The following is a 19,385-nucleotide window of genomic DNA, read 5'->3' as shown; positions in this document are numbered from 1 at the left end:
GCAAACCTTCACAGCGCGTCTATCCACAGTACAGCTTTTTTTTTTTTTCAGTGGAGCACTGAAGGTGCGAAAGATGAAGCGCGAAGTAGCGAGAAAACACTAAATAAAAATTCTGAAAAGTAACAAAAGTTTTAATGTAGAGGATTGTTTCTCAGTAATGTGCACCTTGCCAAGCACAGACATAACACATTGACTCAGTTCAAGCGATTATTAAAGATGAAACATCTTAAGCTCCTTCTCTTCAACTTTGGAGGAACTTTCATATTTTCTACAAATTTGAAGGGGAATATTGGTGTTTGTGGACAACACCCAGCATTTAACACATTAAATGTGAACATAACGTTAAAAAAAAAAGTAAAGAAATAAAACAGGAAAATACATGTGTGAAATGCTGTGTTTTCAGGGACACAAAAAGTAGACTGGCATCCCCACAACATCCAAGTGCAGTTTGTTTTTTGTCAGCAGAAGGACCTGCCTTCTATGTTCAAACCCATGACCTTTACAACAGAATGCACAGAAATAAACAAAACAAACAAAAGCTTGTGTGATTTGCTGTGAATCGCTGAGTGAATCGCTGAGCTTACCTCAAGCACCCAGAGGTGTTCTTGAAAACAGTGGTCCACTCTGCATCACGTGGCTTTGAGTCCTCATTTGGTTCATGTTCCCAACCAGAGTGTGGAATGATGACCTCATTGGTCATTGTTTGGAGGCCATGGTTTATGATGACCATCTTCAAGGGTTCATACGAGGACAGGTTCCAAAGCGTCCCTATGGTGTGAAAGCAAGAGCAAAAACAGACAATAAAGATGAGGGAATAGAAATAGGCAATAAAAAAGAAAAATGAATCATTCAATAAAAGGAAGAATAATGCATAAAAAAGATTGAATGTGAAACATAGGAGGACATAAAGGGTGGTGGAATACAAAGAAGAAATGACGATAGACCAGAGCAACAGCTGTCTAGCAGGCAAAATGTTATGATCACATTCAAAATCACATCTATATTGGCAGAAACAAAAAAAAATCAATCAATTCAAGAAAAACAATTCAAAAGAAAACTGTGGGTTGCTCATAAGTAGTCATAGGATGATATCAGATTCTGACCGTATGACTCTCTCTGTAAACCTTTCGTGAAAAAAACGACTTTTGAACACATTCAGTTTTATCAGACATATGCAGATACAGTAAAATTAATCCGTTCTGTGGTTGGTATTGTAACCAGAATTTGCTGTTTGGGGAGCAATCCAAACCTATGTTAATTAGCTAATGCGTGTAAAACCCCAGGTAAAAACATCAAAATTGTAAATACATACTAAAAAAATGGTAACAAAATAGTGCAGTAGGTGCTAAGTATTTATAATATACATGTATACAATTAAATAGCATCATAAATGAAACACATATAAAGGATTTATTTACTTTTGAGATTTATTTACGTTTGAGTGACGTGACAAGCCTGTTGAAACTGCTTGTTCCCTAGTGAGGGTAGCCGAGCCTAGCCTTCTTCATATTTCTTGATTAACTCAAGCTGTGTTTCCATACTAATCATCTTCTTACAACATCACGAGCAATCTTGGGACCCATGGCTTATCCATTGAAGTTGGAATTACGCACTAAAATGCACAATGAATACCATATTGTAAGCATTCCCATGAGAACAAATCTTTAACATGTCACACCGTGACGCTGACCAATAGCAGACCAGCATCTTAGGGAGTCCAAAACACCGACCAATAGCAGACCAGCATTGTAGGGACGTAAGCAGTTACACTTGTGGTGGTGTATGAGCGCGGTGCTCATGGCAGACACACCCACCCACTGACCGCCATGTTTGAAAAGATGTTGTTTTTGATGTCATAAGGTGAAAAAAATGTTGTAAAGAGGGGACAAAAAAAACATTGCTGTCCATGTTGTAAGGCTAAAATAATGTAAGGCAGGGACATCATAAAGCACGGGTCAACTGTATGAATATAAATATAAAAATCTGTCTCTCCCGCTCTAGCTTTCTCAAGCTCTCACTCCCAAGCTCACTGTTAGCTTGTAGCGTTCACAATAGCTGGACACTTCCCACAGAACAAACTTGGCTTGTTTGGACAGGGGAAAATTTGATTGGTTGGGAACCCTCCAGCATGCGAGACTGCTCGCGTCCTACTTAAAGTGATATCAAATAAAACGCCCCACGGAAGTTATCAGCACATGCCTACTCAGAAGCCTGCTACGAGGTTACCTTGTATCTACAATACCTCTGAAATACTAACTATAATATTCCTGTGCAGGCTTAGCTGCCAGCATGCTGTAATCAATCTTAAATCATAAACATATCACATTTTTTTTTCTTTTTATATCCAGTAATCTTTCTAAAGCTTAAAACGTGTGGAGGAAAAAATACAACCAGAATGTCTGTACCAATGTCCCGTGTCTGTACCAAAATTGCGTTGCTATCTGTAGCAAGGATATGACCTCTAAATACAAAAATTGAAGTGGAAAGGATCTTTCTTGGCTGCACCTCTAACTACCATTAGGTTTTGTGGAAATAAGTGTAGCAATGTTGTGTAGTTGTTTAAACAAGTAGCAACAAACACAGAAACAGCTTTAAAGTACAGGTGTTAACAATGAGACATGGATAGGGAACATTATCAGTCACAATTGTAACATAATTTGGTGCCGTATATAGACAGTATTTTCAGCAGTCATTTATATGTATGAGTGCATTTTATCTTGATTTGTTTTCTTTTATTTTGTGGACATGCTTCATTTTTGTGTTGTGTTGATTATGGACCTTTTGCTTCCTCTTCTTGTATGAATATTTGCTTCTGGTTAGTACATTTATAAAAGTAAAATAGAATGAGGTTAGTCGCCTGTTAGGAGGTTTAGAGGAAGAATAAAGACCTGTCTGAACGCTATTCCTGTTGTTCATCTATTTTGTAGGAAGGCGGCAGAAATATTTATTGCAGCTTCATTATGATTGGGACTCGTGATAGGGAAAAGCCACCTTTAATGCTTGGGTCAAACTTGCAGCAGCTAAATGAAACGTTGGATATACATTTGCGGTCGCCTGGCTTTACGTGTGTTACACAAGTTTGCAAAACACGACATGGCAATGAGGATTGGACTGTTAAATTTGTGCATCCTTATTTCTTTATTTATTTTTCATATGCACATGGCCATCACCCAGAAAGGTGTAAATCTGTATCCAGAATTGTTTTTCATTTAATGTTTCATATTGATGCTTGCAAAATGTGTAGGTCTGAGTAAATGTGATTTTTACAATCAAATCAAAATTGATTCCTTATGTGTGGGGGAAAAGCTTGATTTATTGGATTGGTAAGACCCCAAAGGGAATTTAAAGTGATCAAAATATTCCTTGTAATCCGAGTCCCATCTCTTGGAGTAATTTCGTTGTTGAAATCAGACCACTCTAACCTGCTCGCTTGTGCTCTACAATGCATGCCTTGTCATTTGTCCATCAAATAATGAACAACAATTCCATCTACAGAAAGTGTGTTATTTAAGATGACAGAGTGCTTCATAAGTGACAATCTCCGGCCAACCATATGAAAATGTTTCATGCAGGGACTTTCAATCAGGTTTAGTCTGTTTGCTGTTTGATAACATCTTGACAAATATTTATAGAAGAAAATGATGTTTAATCGGTCCAGTGGGATTTTTTTTAACGTAAATTGTTGATGTTTGGCAGAAAAACAAACAGCTATTTTAATGGGCATACATTACATTTGTGCTCTATGACATAAAGATTGTCAGTGAGTCAAGATATATATCATAAAGTCATATACATCATAAAGTTTGTCCTCAACAAGCAGAGGCTGATAAAATAAGTTGGTCATTTTAGATTCTCTTAAATCTTTAAATTTTAAGAAAAAAAAGTCTGTCTTTTATAAATTATTTTAATAGGACTTTATTTTCACGTAGAGCGGTTAATGTGGTCTAGCTGTGTGCATGGATGTTTTGTCATCCTATGCTTTGTAGATGGTAGAATTGAGTGTCAAAGTGTATTGCACCAATGTGAGATAAAACGAGCCAAGCCCCAATCAATCCTGGCCACCAATCTGTGCATTAGAAATTGTGGGATTGGGACACTCATAACCCTTGTGATGTAATAGCATGACCAGTACTGTTAAATAGAACTGTTGAAAACGGGTTGCTTCTTTACACGCACCAGCAACAACAAGCACAGGTACATGTAGCATTCCCATTCATGTACAGTACTATGTTTTGCTTCCATTGGCACTGTCAAGGTTATTTTAGGTGTGTCAGATTAGCAAATCAATTGTGATTATGATTAATTACAGTCATATTTAAAGCATTTTTTTTGATTGTGTGAATCTAATTTTTAACCTCTACCTTTATGCTTTCTCTAAACTGCATAGACAGCACCTTTAATAACAGCTCAAGTTTGGCCTACCACATAAATGCAAAGCACCAATCTGCGACTGGAGCCACAGCTAAAGATAACAACAAATGTGGTAACGTAGTGAGCAATAGCAAAGCTCTTTGCCAAGCTAAACTTGAGATCACAATACATTTGAGCAAGTCTGTGGCAGACAGGATGGACCATGTTAATTTCTTTTTTTTTTTTTTTTTGTCAACTGACAAAAGAAAACAGCACCAGTTCCTCTTAAAAACTATGGGTTGCAGCAAATATTTGGAACGCCTCTCAAATACAACAGACGGTAAATACGTAAAACTGCATCTGTTAAATAATATAAGTGACTGAGAACACTTTTTGTTGTTGTTGTTTATCAATCCCTTGATTTGCCACAATAATACAATGTATCTAACTTTAAAAATTTTAAAAGATGTTTTTTCCTCCTTTACATGATCTTAAAATGGGCGGCTCGGTGGCGCAGTGAATAGCATATCCACCTCACAGTTAAAGGGAATCCGAGTTCAAATCCATTTTGCTCTGGCCTTCTTGTCTGGAGTTTGCATGTTCTCCCCGGGCCCGCGTGGGTTCTCTCCGGCTTCTTCCCAAACTCCAAAAAACACTCATGGCAGGTGAATTGGACATACTAAATTGTCCTTAGGTGTGATTGGGTGCGTGAATGGTCGTTCGTCTCAGTGTGCCCTGCGATTGGCTTGCAACCAGTCCAGGGTGTCCCCCCGCCTTCTGCCTGAAGATCACTGGGATAGGCACCTGCAAGCCTGCGACGCTTGTGAGGATAAGCAGCTCTAGAAAATGGATGGATGATCTTTTAAAATGAGATTAAGTTAATGAATTAATTACAGATCTTAATTTAGTCATCTCAATGTTTTCAATTTCTCGATAGCACTCTTTTTCATCGAAATTGTGTTTTCAAGTGATGTGTTTAAACCACAATAAGATGAGTTTGGTGAGGAGATAAAATATCAGTTGCTTAAAAGTACATTAAAGGGTTGAATAAAAGTTTCACACACTTAAGTTCTCGACATTCCTTTCTGGTTTAGAATTTGAGAAAAATTGAAAGGGTAAAACAGCTTTTTAGAAAATGTTAAATTAAAGCTGAGATGCAACCCGAAAGTGTGTGACCATAAACAGCAAGAAAAGCAAAGCTTAAGTGGTTGTAAGATGACTTTGGCTTAATCTCTTAGTCTTTACATTTACTCTCTCTTTGATGCCTGGGGTTTGCATGAACATAGACCACGGAATGGAAGTGGAGCTGAGGTTATGGCTAATTACATTATCCACGGAGCACAGACAGAAATTATGCTCTTCTGGCTCGACTATTAAGTTTGCCCTGCTTAGTTCTCCCCCCCACCCATTCCTTTCCTGACTTAATGTCAGTAGTAAAAGAGGAAAGGACCCTGGCACAACAAACACCGCAAACAAGATAAATATGTAAATGCAGTTCTGTTTTCCCTCCATAATTATATAAATTTTTTCAAGTATTAGGGTCACAGTATTTTCTTCTAAAATCTGTTAAGAATTAAGACTGAAACAGCAGTATGTTTGTTTGTTTGTGTAATTGAGAGCTTGGGAGTAGTCTATTATTGTAGTTTCTCATAGTTTCTACCAAAGATTCTACAGTGTGGAATGTACTTTATGTTTAGCTGTAAATGCATATTTAGTGGCTCGGCAATGGCACCTGAGGGGCAATAGTGGCAGTGCGCTGGTTAGTTTCAATCCATCTGGGAGGCAGAACTCAGTGCAAATCTAAGCAGTTGTAGGTCCCTTTCTGTGCTGCTGTCTTGAGGGCTACTAAAGGCTTCATTTTGAGGGCTGCTTTCTTACTCTTGTATTTGCTGTCCTTGATTTTCATCTTGAGGAAGCATGAGATTTCTTCCAATATTATGCTAGTGGCAGCCAATGTTTCCTTTAAGGTGCAAACGTGTGCATTTGCGTGCTACTCACACACTCAGCGCATAGGAAAATCTTTGCTGCAAACAAAAAATACAATTATTAATAATTAATATGTCTTTTTAAATCAAATTAATTACCGTATTTAGACATTAAACATTTCTCTTTCTCATTTTGCAGTATAACTTAGTGACAGGTGTTCAGCCAATGATACATAACAGTTAACGCTACGTAAATTGTTGGCGACAAGGTTAACTAGTAAACAACAGTACAGCGCGGTGAAAAGACGCAAATTCTAACCACAAATCATGTCGAAACAGATGGGCAGCGCTTTAAAGGTGGAATGGCTTTCACAGCATATGCCAGTAGAAAACAAAGAGGTAAAATTGGGTGACCGAGAGAAAAGGAACTTGCTGTCACTCAAATCAAAATTTGATCCTGTTTTATTTGACAATATTAAACTTGCCATCAAAATGAATGCACCGCTGCTGTCGGTTTGACAAATCAACAGTTATATTGCAAAGTATGCGAGTATACCTAATATTTGACGAAGCAATAGCTATGCCTTTGATTCGTGAACTCAATCAATGACATTATGCAGAATGAAACAAGGTGCAGTGTATAATATGCACCGTAGCATGCCAGTATACTGGATGAGAACACAGATATGTACTACATCAGTAAGCACTGCATATCAAATGAAGTCTTTTTTAATTTAAGTAAGCGTAATTGCTTATATTAAAAAGAATTCAAACGTGTATGAAAAGTTACTTTCCGATGTTGCTAAAACTCCTCACTGCGCTCAGACATCATGAGTCTCTGCCCAAACCCATGAGATATGAGAGGGAACATTGGTGGCGGCCTTATTATTTTATCTTATTTATTTATTTTACAATTGTTTTGTAAAGGAAAAGATGCCTTTTTAAAAAAAAAACATTTATTAAGAAATTCAAGCATGGAAGGCTTTATATTTTTTTATTATGTTGATGAAAAGAAAACCAAAGAGATGTTTGGTTCCAGTGACTCATATAAATCCTCCCCAGTGACATTGGCCACACGGTAAAATCCTTTTTTTTTTGTAAGCCAACAGTCTCAAATTTGGTTTTGACATTGAACAGTGATTTGAAACTGAACAAGCAAATTGGTGCAGTACTTGCACCCATCTTTTCTGTTTTTAACCTCAGGCTGCTGACTTTTATTATACCACTTTGGAACAATACCATGCTCTTGTCACTGCATTGCAGTAATGCACTCTATTTTGGTGTCATACAGTCCTCTCTCAAACATCTGCAACTTGGTTGAAATTGCAGATGCTCACTCCTTAATTGGAATGCAAAAACACATGACACATAACTCCTATACTGGTCTCTCTCCATAGGCTGTCTGTGCATGTTACTTTTCATTTTCAAATTCCATTGTTATCAAATCTCGAAAAGGTCAAACCCTGCCTTACATCCCTGTGGTGCCCCATCTCTACACTTCTGCTCAATATCTCAGGTCATCTCACCTACTATTCCTGGATTTATTTCTAATCTCAAACTAGCCAATGGACTCGAAGAGCAATTGAGACAAGACCTTTTATGGTCAACACACCTTAAAGCTATGTTTATCCTTGCCTTTAGACAACATATGACTTGGTCCTTGTTTTTGTATCTCACCTGTTTTTAAACATTATTGTTTTACAATTTTTCAATTGTTATTCTTAATTGTCTTGTTATTTTTTTATGTATACTGAACATTTGAGAAGCTGTTGTCTTAAACTGCGATGCAGAGACAAACAACCATCCACGCACCCAATCACACCTAGGGACAATGTAGTTTGTCCAATACATCTGCCATGCATGTTTTTGGGGAGTGGGAGGAAGCCTGAGTGCTCGAAGAGAACCCGCGTGGGCTCAGGGAGAACACGCAAATTCCAAACAGGAAGGCCGGAGCGAGGTGGATTTGAACTCAAATCCCTGAACTGTGAGGTAGACGTGCTAACCACTGCCCCACTGAGCCGCCGAATTGAGATTTTATTGGATGAAAACAGTGTATCATACCCACATGTGGTTGGGGTAATGCCTGAAATGTTTGGAGCTCTACTGTTTACATGTAATCATTCAAAAGGTTCCTTCCTTCAGAAGGGTCATAGACACTTTTGCCATAGTAGGTGCATTTCTATTAACCTTCAGATTTGCAGAAAATGCAACTTGGCCAAAAGCAGAATCGAAAAGCCTTCCAATGAAAATTTACAAGTCAAAATTGTCCACCTCCCAGTTCTGAGGTTGAGGGTTCGCCTCAGATTCCGGCATTCCTGTGTGGAGTTTGCATGTTACTTTTAGTTTACATCTTACTTTTTTAGTTTGTTCAAGATGCTTTCATCTTCGCGTAACATAAGAATAACAACCGGGTTTGCTCATATTATCTTGAAAGAGTCCATAAAAACAGAATAGCTCATTCATTGTGTTGGTGCGAATTAATTCCACAGAAGCCTGAGAAAATGAAAATCAAAAAATTGAAAGGAACAGGACTCAAAAACAAAGGAATGACTGGGTCTTCCAATATGGAACATACACAAATGTCCACATCATCACTTTCCCTGGCAGAATAAAGAACAACTCTGGGGTTTTACAGTCACAGACCACTCCTACAGCCAATTCTTATGAAAGGAAGTAAAAAAAAAAATCTATATTTGAAACCCCTCAATTATGTGTAATTGTAGAAAAAACCTGCTGAAAGCTGGCCAGATGGGCTTGGGCTGCAAGCTGAGCTTGCATTGTGACTCGCCTCTTTCAGTGGGGCCAACACACCCCGGAGAGGGAAACCTAACCCTGGAGGAGGGGCACAACAACTGCAATAGAATGAATCAAAAGTCCAGAAAATGAATGGAGAGAAGAAGTAAATGTCAAGGATTAGAAAAAATGAGATAGAAAGGAGAAGGCAAAAAACAGTGCCTCTACATTCCTTTCCCACTATGTCTTGTGGTGCAGAGTTATTTTTAGCAAATGTGATGCGGTGTTGTAAAGCCAATCATTTCTGCTGTGCCAAAGTCATCGCTCACTATGACATCTCTGTCAAAGTGCACACACACATACAATATGTGCACTTGTGAATGCAACACTTTTTTCTAGATGCCACAACTCATGCCAAAATACTGTAAAGTAGAAAAGTGTCTTTGAATTCCTTAATATTCGGATGTATGCCTGATCTCCACACATATGCCAAATCAACATCCACAAGTAGAAAACACTGCAATTACAAATGAACCGTTCACTTCGGCCGGTGTGTTGAATCGTAATTAACAATGCCAAATGATCAGGTATCATATTTTTAAATGGTTTACAGTTCTCACCCACTGAAAACAAAAGCCTCTTTTCGGATAGCGATGAATCAGGAAACAGAGTCGCACACAAGCAGACCTGTATAAAACGCACGCAAGCATGACAAGAAAATGCAAACATGCAAACTTGGGAAGGTGGGAGCCTAGATTCGACCCCAGAACCGCGTGTCAGATGTGCTAATTACCTGTACTAGTTCAATATGTTGTTTGCGGCCGTGCCCATCTTAGTCAATTTGTTTTTGTGAAAAAGGTCGAGAAAATTCTGTTTTTGCTGCTGGCAACTGCTGTCGCCAGCACAGAAACACAATAAGCACTTCTCACCAGGGAATGAGTCATAAGCGATTGTGGGATTCATATACTTGGCACACACTGCAGAATGGAATATACACTCCCTTCCTAAAATATTCAAACAGTGAGGCCAATTCTTTTGTTATCTATTCTTTAATTATTTTCGTCGTAGACTGCAAATAATTGCATTTAAAAACGTAACATAAATAATTGAGAAGCGATCAAAATTTCAGCTTTCATTTCCAAGCAATTGTAACTCAATCCAACACCCAACATAAAGAGGTACCAGCTTTTTGTGAGAACCCATCTTTCATGAGAGCATAAGTATTGGAAACGACCCGGGACATTCATTTTAAACTAACTGCAATTAGTGTAAAATTAGATTTTTCTTTTTTTTAGATTTGTGTTTTCCCAAAGCTACGTTTATACTGGTTATAGGTGTATCCAATATGAAAACAAAATAATTTATTTTGAAGCTGGCAGAGGACTAGAAACTAGGAACTAGAAACTGTGCAAGTCCAATGCAACATTTTGAAAGACAGTGGGACCTCTACTTTTGAAATTAATTCGTTCCAGAAATCATTTTGGAACATGATTTTTTCGTAAGTAGAGGTGTTTTTAATATAAATAGCCTGATCATTTTCAAGACCAAAGAAAAAATGCTCAAACCCTTGAAATTTATAATATTATTGTTGCAGTTGATCACATAAATGCAGTTTATTTGCTTTCCTTGAAATTGTGCTGGTGTATTGGTGGTGAGAACTTTACAGAGAACTTCAATCAGGTTCTTGCTTTTGTTGAGGTCCATGATCTTCAGTCCTGCCCTCTGGACGTTGTTGGTCTTAACACTAATATTTATGTTAATATTAGTCAGAACAAATTTGTCTCATCATTGACATTCTCTTGACCATTTCTGTTTAGCAGTTGTTACTTTACTGTACCGTAATTCTTGTTTAGTCGACTAAATGTCTTGTTTGGTATACAGTGGCACCTCACTTCAGAATTTCTCATTACAAAAAATTCAGGCTACGAAACGAAAGGAGGTTGCGAAGGATACAAAAAGTTGAAAATTGTTGTTGTATAATGAGACACCAGCGCTTGCTCGAACAAGACTAATGCAAAGCGTCCTCACAACTCGCGAGGTCTCCCCTCTGCTGCTGGAGACGGCAATTCTAATACAGAAGAACTGCTGTACAACAAAATCATATTTGCAGCCAGAAATTCTTCACAACAGTGGACTTCTCACTATAGCAAATCTATGTCTCGGACGTACACATAAAAAATGTGTTGTGATATCTACAATCTGACTGAAGTTAAAAAACAAAACCATCCAACATTTAAAAAAAAAAAAACTAAAGAAAGGAAGGGAATGCCAAAACGGACACAATGGCGGACAAACTATTGCTCATTGAAATTAGCAGGTGAAAACACCGTTATGATTCGTCTCAAAAGGAATACAGTGATCCCTCGCTACTTCGCGCCTCGCTGATTTTCTTTTTGGGGGGGAAAAAAAAGCTATTTTGAGGAGATATGTGGTGTGACGGTTTCCTGCATGCCAGACAGAAGAGGTAACTACAAATGCTACTTCGCGGTTAAGACTTATTGCGGGAGGGGGGGCGGGGCAAAAAACGAGGGATCACTATACCATGATTTAACTACCGTAAACAACTCCTGGTAAGCACCATGTTGGGGTGGGATGAGGGGTCTGTTGAGATCGTTTGAATCTACTAGGATTCTGTAACCTGTCATGGTTTGTTGGATTCTGGGTGGTGGGTTTATTTTGAGGGGTTCTGTTCTTTTCTGTTTTTATAGTTCCTGCTTCTGCTCCTCTCGTGTCTCCCTGCGTTAGTTTTGATTTAGTCCACCTGTCAGCATTACCTGCCCCTCGTGTGTCCTCCAATCCGCTCCCCTCGCCTCTTGTTCCCTACCCGGCTGCCGTGCGTCTGTCTGATTAGTGTGTTAGAGTATTTAAACCTAGTTTTCGTTACACCCATGTCGGATCATTGTCGTCTTGTAGTCACGTCTCACCCATCGTCCGTCAGCCCCGTGTTTTTTGCCGCCTGTCCGTTAGTGTTTGTTTTCTGTTTTGCCAGCCTGTCTGCGCCCTTAGTTAGAGTTTTTGCCTTCCTGTTTTTCCCCGTTTTTGTTCCCGTTCATTGTGTTAATAAACATGGATTATTGCACGCATTCCCTGTCTCGACGCCCTCCTGCTTTTGGATCCTCCACCTCCGCAACCACGCCGTGACATAACCCCAATGCAACACTTGGACAGAGTTTTATGACGATGAGACAAAGAGTAAACCCTACCAAAAGGCTGGAAAAGGCTAAAGTTTGCATGGGTTCAAAATGACTGCAACATAACATTTAAGCTGTGAAGCTCAGCGGTAAGTTCACGGCTTGCATGGACTCCTCTGACTGACTCATTATTTGTCCTTCTACTAAGAAGTAGAAGCATGTTTGTTCTAATTCATCACGATAAAACTATTCTCTAAAGTGAGATAATGCCCATTAATAAAATACAAAAGGATCTGTGGAATATTTTAGAAATGTTTAAGAAATCTGCAGCCAATATATGTATCATTTTAACAATTTAAGGAGCAAAACTGGATACAAAAAGAAAATAATTCCCCAGCTTGAAATAAATTACCATGGCATGAATTAATGAATTGCTAACTTGTTAACCAATTATTAATTTGTAATAGGTCATAAATCTGAGACTAGTCAGGAATAACTTTGTTATTGTACATGTAAACCGCAGAGGATAGTGAGAAACGCAATTTCGATTCCTTTGTATGTTAAGCACATGTGAAGAAAGTGACAATAAACTTGACTTTGACTTTGACTTTGAATGGGTTGATTGGTTTAATCAATTTCAAACATTTGAAATTATGGGTGATGAAAGAAAAATCTTCTTGTTTTAATAAAATGTATGTGCTTAACACTGCTTTAACAGAGCCACAATTAATGTTGAAATTTCATTTGTTTAGTCTTTTGTTTGCAACAAAATCTATTCATAATATAGTAAAAAGGATGTCGTTACACTAGATAAAATGTTTGGATTTTTTATTAAAAAAATAAATAAATAAAAATATCTTACCCGTGATGAGCTCTCGAACTTCCATGTCATTAGTCTTCCTCAGTAAACGGATGAGGGCAGGAATGCCATCGCAATTTTTGATGGCCACCTTATTGTCATTGTCCTTGCCATAAGAGATGTTGCGCAAGGCGCCACAAGCTTTGCGGTGGACCTCGGACTTGGGGTGGTCCAAGAGCCCCACCAGGACAGGAATTCCCTTCAGCTGGCGGACATCCTTTTTGATTTTATCATTTTCGTAGCACAGGTGCTGCAAATAGGCGGCAGCATTGGACTTGACAGGGTCAATGGGGTGGCCCAACATGGCAATAACCTCTGGCAGATCTGGGTCACGCCAACGTGGATCCTTACGAATGCTGTCAATTGAGGGTGAACGTCGACCACCCATACGATCCAGACTGGCCATGCTCCCTCGCTCTGGCTGCGCCAGCGGTGCGCAGTACATGCCATGGATGTACGGGTGCCGTTCATCAATCAACTCCGTATCGATGGGTTCATCCGGGTAGCCTCTGGAACACAGAGAGAGGACAATAAAGATTAGTGGGGTGGGAGGGTTAAACACAGGGCGACTGTGAATTGTCTCGAGGGCAGAATTAGCTCGTCAAAGAGACAGAGAAACTAAGGCCGATGACAAATGAGGGGGTGAAAACTACGTAAAATAATGCGGGTGTTATGAAAGAGCGCTATTCATAGAGAAAAAGTATGAGGTTTGAAGGTGTTCCTAACCAGCAGGAAGTTCCTTTTCTTAAGCAAACTCTGGCCGCTGGCACATCATCCTTCTCAACTACGTATGTAATATCAACAGCGCCAAAAAAACAAAGATCAAGCACAAACGTATGAACTAAATCCTCTCCAAAACATTATTTTGGGTGCAGCCCACGTGGCCCGGTACCAGTTGATCCACGGACCGGACCGGTGGTTGGGGACCACTGTTTAGACCACTCATATTTATTCTTTTGTTAAATTTAAATCCCTGGCACGAACAAAGGTTTGTTTGGATAAATATAATAAATGACGATAAAATACTAAGATAGTTGGAGATTAATTTTTCATCATTTTATTGAAAAGCAAAATCAATTGCCTTCTTGCATCAGTATTAATGGAATTGCACAGCCAAATGTTCTTCTTTTCTGTTAGTCACAGAATACATATTTAGAACAACAAACTGAAGAAAATATTTTTCTATGACTGTATCTTTCTAAATACCTTCTTTTAAGTTAAAAGCACTTGCAAGCTGAAATTGAAAAGTCCTCTTCTGTTCCATGTATGAGGACAAACAAGAAAATAAAATTAGACTATTCTAAAGAGAGTGTAGTGCGAGAATGCCTTCTATTTTTAATACATAAACAGACAACAAGAAAAAAGTATAAGGATTCAAACTTGTTGGAACTAGCTGAAATTCTATAAAAAAAAAAAGGTCATAAAATGTGACCCGATATTAACCTAAATCAGAAAAATAGACATTCTTATGACACTAAACAAACAATAATATGACTAAACAAACAATCTGTAAATAGTCACAGTGCATGGTGGAAAACGTATGGGAATCTCTAGTAAGCTAATGAAAGAGCCTAAGTCCAATTAATGTGATGAAATGGAGGTCTGCATTAATACTGTATAACAGGGGTGTCCAAATATGGTCCTCAAGGGCAGGTAACGTGCATGTTTTGTAGGTTTCTTTCCCCAACACTCCTGATTCAAATGATCAGGTCATCAGCAAGCTCAGTAGAAGCCTGATGATGATCCTGATCATTTTAATCAGGTGTTTCAGGGAAAGAATCCCGGAAAACAAACATGACAGCGGCCCTCGCGGACCAAGTTTGGACACCCCTGCCATATTAACACACACACATGGAGACACCAGTTTACAGTTTGCTATTAAATAGCAAACCCTAAATTGGTGTCACATCAGGCAATGCAATGTGAAAATCATATTTTCACATCGCATTTCCTGATTTGAAGCATGTCTGGTATTAAAGAGCTCTTTGAAAATGTACCCTTAAGAAAGGTGAACTTGCATGTAGCATCGTATCTCTAAAAAACAGACTTCCTGCATCTGTGAGTTTCATCAGGGAGAAAAAACTCCTACAAGACACATGATTGGTTTCGGTGCGACCATCGACAGATGAGGGCAGGAGTGATAACCTACTCCAGCCTTCATTGGTCGACGGTCGCGCCGGGAGTCACACGCAGGTTAGTTTGATGCGGAAGAAGAGGAGGAGAAAGCAGCGCTGCACTGGACCATTGAAATCTCTTACCCGGAGTTCTTTTGTAATAAATTGGAATTCCAAATGTAAACTCTGATTATTATCATGTTTGATCAGCAACAGTCTTCACTTTAATTCAACTTCCGGGTGCCCCTAATGTAACCACGGCTCCAAGTGAGACCAAAGGGATGAGAAAGGAAGATATAACAGATAGAGTCTATAAGGTTTAATAATGAAAGATTTAAGTAAATATGTGTACTGCAGTATTTCGATGTCCGAGGAGTGCCCATGCCAAAAAAAAAACAAAAAAAATCTGCAATGCACTGGGGGTGAGCGATAGTGGAGGTGTGAAGTAGTGAGAGATCACTGCAGATCATTAACAACAAACCAGTGGGTGCCAGGAAAGCCTTAACTAAAAGATTGCAATGCATCTTCTAAAAAAAATAAGTCTGGGGTTTGTCTACATGGAAAACACTTTCCAAAATGTGTTGTCACTGATTGCTTCCTGAGGAAACACACTGCCACTTTATGAGGTCATCATGCAGTTTTTGATGCCTGGGCTGTTACTGAAAGATGATAAGAAATAAAATCTCAGGATCTTCTCAAATAAAACATTTTTCACTTAGGTCTCTGGTACATCTTTTTCCACAGTAACCATGTTTCCCTCATAATATTATTTTTAACATGGATGAGAACAGTTGCACAGCTCTCAGTTTACAAAGATCTTGGCCGACGTGACCAGGCTTTTGGTAAAACAGACGTCATGCGGCTGAGTGATGGGAATGTCAGGATTTGCATTTAAATTGGCGCCATTGTGTGCACACGGAGGGGTGTATTCAGCAGGACGTGAAAGGGCTCCGGTCTTTCAGCGCTAGTATGATTACAGTATATCATTCACTTCGTATTGATAAGGCTGCTAAATAGTCAGGTTATTTTGAGTGCACTTGTCTATGAATGGATTTGTGATCTTGTTTTTCAACAGGCCTCGAACATATTATGAACTGATTTTCACGATGACCCAAATTATTATGCATTTGCGCAATGTATAAGAGGAAAAAAACATTGATATATGTTTGCATCTCCTGTTTTTTTTATTCTGTTTAGATTAATTTAGCTCAAGCTTAGACAGGGATAGCAATTTATTTCCCCAGGTGACAGTGATTAAAGTAAAACTACTTCAGGGACTGATCCACATTAAAGCAAGTTAGTTTTCATGCATAGAAGGTGGTGATGGTAGTCCAAATAGTCCAATGCATTGTGAACGGAATGATAAAAAAAAACATTCTTTTTTTTCTTAAGACAACTAACTATACGTATAATGCAAAGTCATTCATGAGCAGGTATGGAAAGCTGCTGACGTTTGTACGAATTATGTGCACTGTGGATGGTTCAGATATATGGAATTACACATGGTTGGTGGACAGCCATCATTTCCTAACAAGGCTGAAGCATCATCAAATGGCCTGCCAGGTGCTTGAAACTGTGGGATACTGTATAATAATATTTGTCAAGGAAGACAGTTCGCCATCCAGTATTGATCTCATGCAATTGAGCACCTGTGTAGCATTCTTAAAGAGAACCTTCATGGCCAGGATTACATGGAGACCTGTGTTCCATTGAGAATGAAACCAAATGAAAGAAAATGCTAAATAATCACAAATACCGTGTTAAATAGAGGACTGACAACTATCTTGATATTTTATTTTAGCTGGTGTTATTTGTTCTCCTAAAACAGCCTTTAATTGTTTGCATCGGGGTCAGTGAATTATGAGTTGTTTATCAATGACAGAAGTCAATATTATCAGTGGCCGGATGGCCCGTGGTCACCACGTGAATGTGTGGGCCACCTGCAGTTCAGTGTAGGTGGGCGAACCAGGGCACTTGTGTTGGGACCAGAGATTTAGTTAATCGAGTGGATGGGCCTATAATTCCAGTTCTCATAGAACCATTCAGCTTTTAAAATGTCAGAGCTAAATTTCGAACTCTACCTAGCTGCGGGGTCTGGCAGGGTGTCAGAGAAATCTCAGAAAAGAAGACTAGGACAAGCCTAGCTGCTTAAACAGCAAAAAGAGTAACTCAGACCAGCCAAGATTGACTTTTCTATGCCGGCATAGGAAAGTCAATCTTGGCTGGTCTGAGTTACTCTTTTTGCTGTTTAAGCAGCTAGGCTTGTCCTAGTCTTCTTTTCTGAGATTTCTCTGACACAGGGCCACCACAATTTGGCTCGTGTTGCACGAATGGAGTGACGCAAATGGCCGCGTGCGCTCACGAGAAGCGAAATTTCGCCTTTTGCTTGAAGTTATCTTTTTTATTTACTTTTTCCGCGTTTCGAGTCGCCACAGCCAATCAACTTCGGGAACATTCAAAGGCTCACGCAGGGGGCAGGAATGAATCATGGCGGCCGCTTTGCGGTCACCGGGAGAGATACAACACGGCCAGCTGAGCTTTCAATACGAAACAGAGGCAAGCAAGAGCCCTTGTCGAAAGGCGGAAGCGAGAACTTGGGACAACTGGTATATGCAGCGTTTGCTTCGCTTAACAGCTGTTGAACCGTAGTTACTGTGCTAAGCTAACGATAGCGCAGCATTGTCAGCACAATATTTAGCACGGTCTCGGCCCCTCGATTGCGACATTGAAACTTTTATTTTTTGGCAGGCGAGTATTGCCGCAAAGAATAAAGGTGCTGTCGGTGAAAATATTGGCTCTGTCACATCCCAGAAAAGTGAAAGTTCTCAGCAATGCTCTTTTTTCCGGATCTACCGTGAAGTGCACAGCAAGCTAGCTCCTCTCCCCTCTCCTCTCGCGATTAAAAAGAAAGTGGACAAAAAGTCCATACCATAACATAGCCCCCCCCCCCCCCCCCCCCCCCACACACACACACACACACACACACTCACAGGCACACACCCCCACCCCACCCGCCGGTCCGCAATATAAATCAATATAAATCTGACAAGGATGATGTGGTTTTTTGATGTGGCAGATTTAAGGCGTTGACCGGGCCGCGGTGATCAAAATGTTGGGGACCACTGCTTTAGAGACTCTGGCACACGGTGTCGTAAATACAACAATGAGGCAGAGTCAACATTCAACAATAAATACAGTATATTCATGTTGAATGATTCACATCTACAGCTTCCTTTCAATCAATTATTTGAGCTTTGATAAAAAGCTGTTCATGACTCATGTCTCTAGTTTCAGGGAAGAGGAACATGATAGGATTAAAAATGGTCATATCTTTTTCATTCCTTTGTTTTTGTGAGCATTTGAGTGAATGCTATCAACAAATCATGCGGCCTTTGTTGAATTATGGACAGTTGTTGTTTTACGATGCAAAATGCTTGGCTGAGCAATAGCAAAAATGGCTACAAAACAGCAAGCCAAGAATGTTTATAGCTTGCTTTTTGTCAATGCTCCGCGTGATATTATTCACAGCCACCACCGGCTGATTTCATTATTTCAAATAGACAGAAATGTTATTCTATTATTTAGGGGATTCTTCAGGAGAAGCTCAAACATGATAAACAGGAAGCAAAGTATCAAACAGTGTATGCAGTTCTCTGAGGAAATCTTTTGGCAGGATGTTGGAAGAGATGGTAGTGTGGAGGTGGGGGGGCAAAAGAAAGAAAAGAAGGAGGAGGAGTTGGCTGGTGATATATCACTTCCATGGACCAGCCTCTACAGACACTACTTGATTACAGACAACTCAACTCGCAATTAAGAAATGCGTGTGTGCGCACGTGTGATGACCCCGAGATGCAGGTGGCCAGGTGCAGCTTTCCCAAGGAGAAATGAACCATTAAAGATTGCCTCGTAGACGTCCCAATAGTCTGACCCAGTTCAAACGCATCTATTAATCACACTGGCATGAGGGCACACACACATATGCAGAACCGTGGCAGTGGAAACACACTGACTCACACATAACGGATGGGTGAGGGAAATTGCAGTGGGCTGTAGTCACGGCCAGATAACTGGTGGGTCAGGAGAGAAAGTTAAAAGAGACTGTCAAGCGTGGTAACTGTAGTCTTGGCATAGATAAATGGAAAAGAGTTGACCTGCCTTCCTCTTGTACCAAAAGAGTATTATTGATACCTTTGTGAGAGCTGTATGTGGCCACACCTTTGGATTGGTGGGAAGAAAAGTAGACCCAGGAAACAGGAAAAGGTAACTCAAAAAA

The 19,385-nt window shown here is 39.5% G+C and overlaps 1 protein-coding gene across 6 annotated transcripts in view; it reads right to left on the bottom strand.

Annotated features, from left to right (window-relative positions):
* arvcfb (ARVCF delta catenin family member b) overlaps nucleotides 1–19,385 on the bottom strand; it is a 195,467-nt gene that overhangs the window by 39,955 nt on the left and 136,127 nt on the right. For all 6 annotated transcript variants that reach the window (XM_088435373.1, XM_088435568.1, XM_088435492.1 and 3 more), the window contains 2 exons: nucleotides 13,002–13,507; nucleotides 585–768 (listed from right to left, as the gene is read on the bottom strand). In XM_088435373.1, coding sequence (XP_088291499.1) covers nucleotides 585–768; nucleotides 13,002–13,507 — 690 coding nt within the window. The remainder of the gene's footprint in view (nucleotides 1–584; nucleotides 769–13,001; nucleotides 13,508–19,385) is intronic.

The sequence above is a fragment of the Hippichthys cyanospilos genome, chromosome 1 (assembly GCF_059441005.1).
Source record: "Hippichthys cyanospilos isolate Australia breed blue-spotted pipefish chromosome 1, RoL_Hcya_1.0, whole genome shotgun sequence".
Taxonomy (NCBI): domain Eukaryota; kingdom Metazoa; phylum Chordata; class Actinopteri; order Syngnathiformes; family Syngnathidae; genus Hippichthys; species Hippichthys cyanospilos.
Note: the sequence above shows the minus strand (reverse complement) of the source record. Positions and strands in the feature narration are given on the sequence as shown.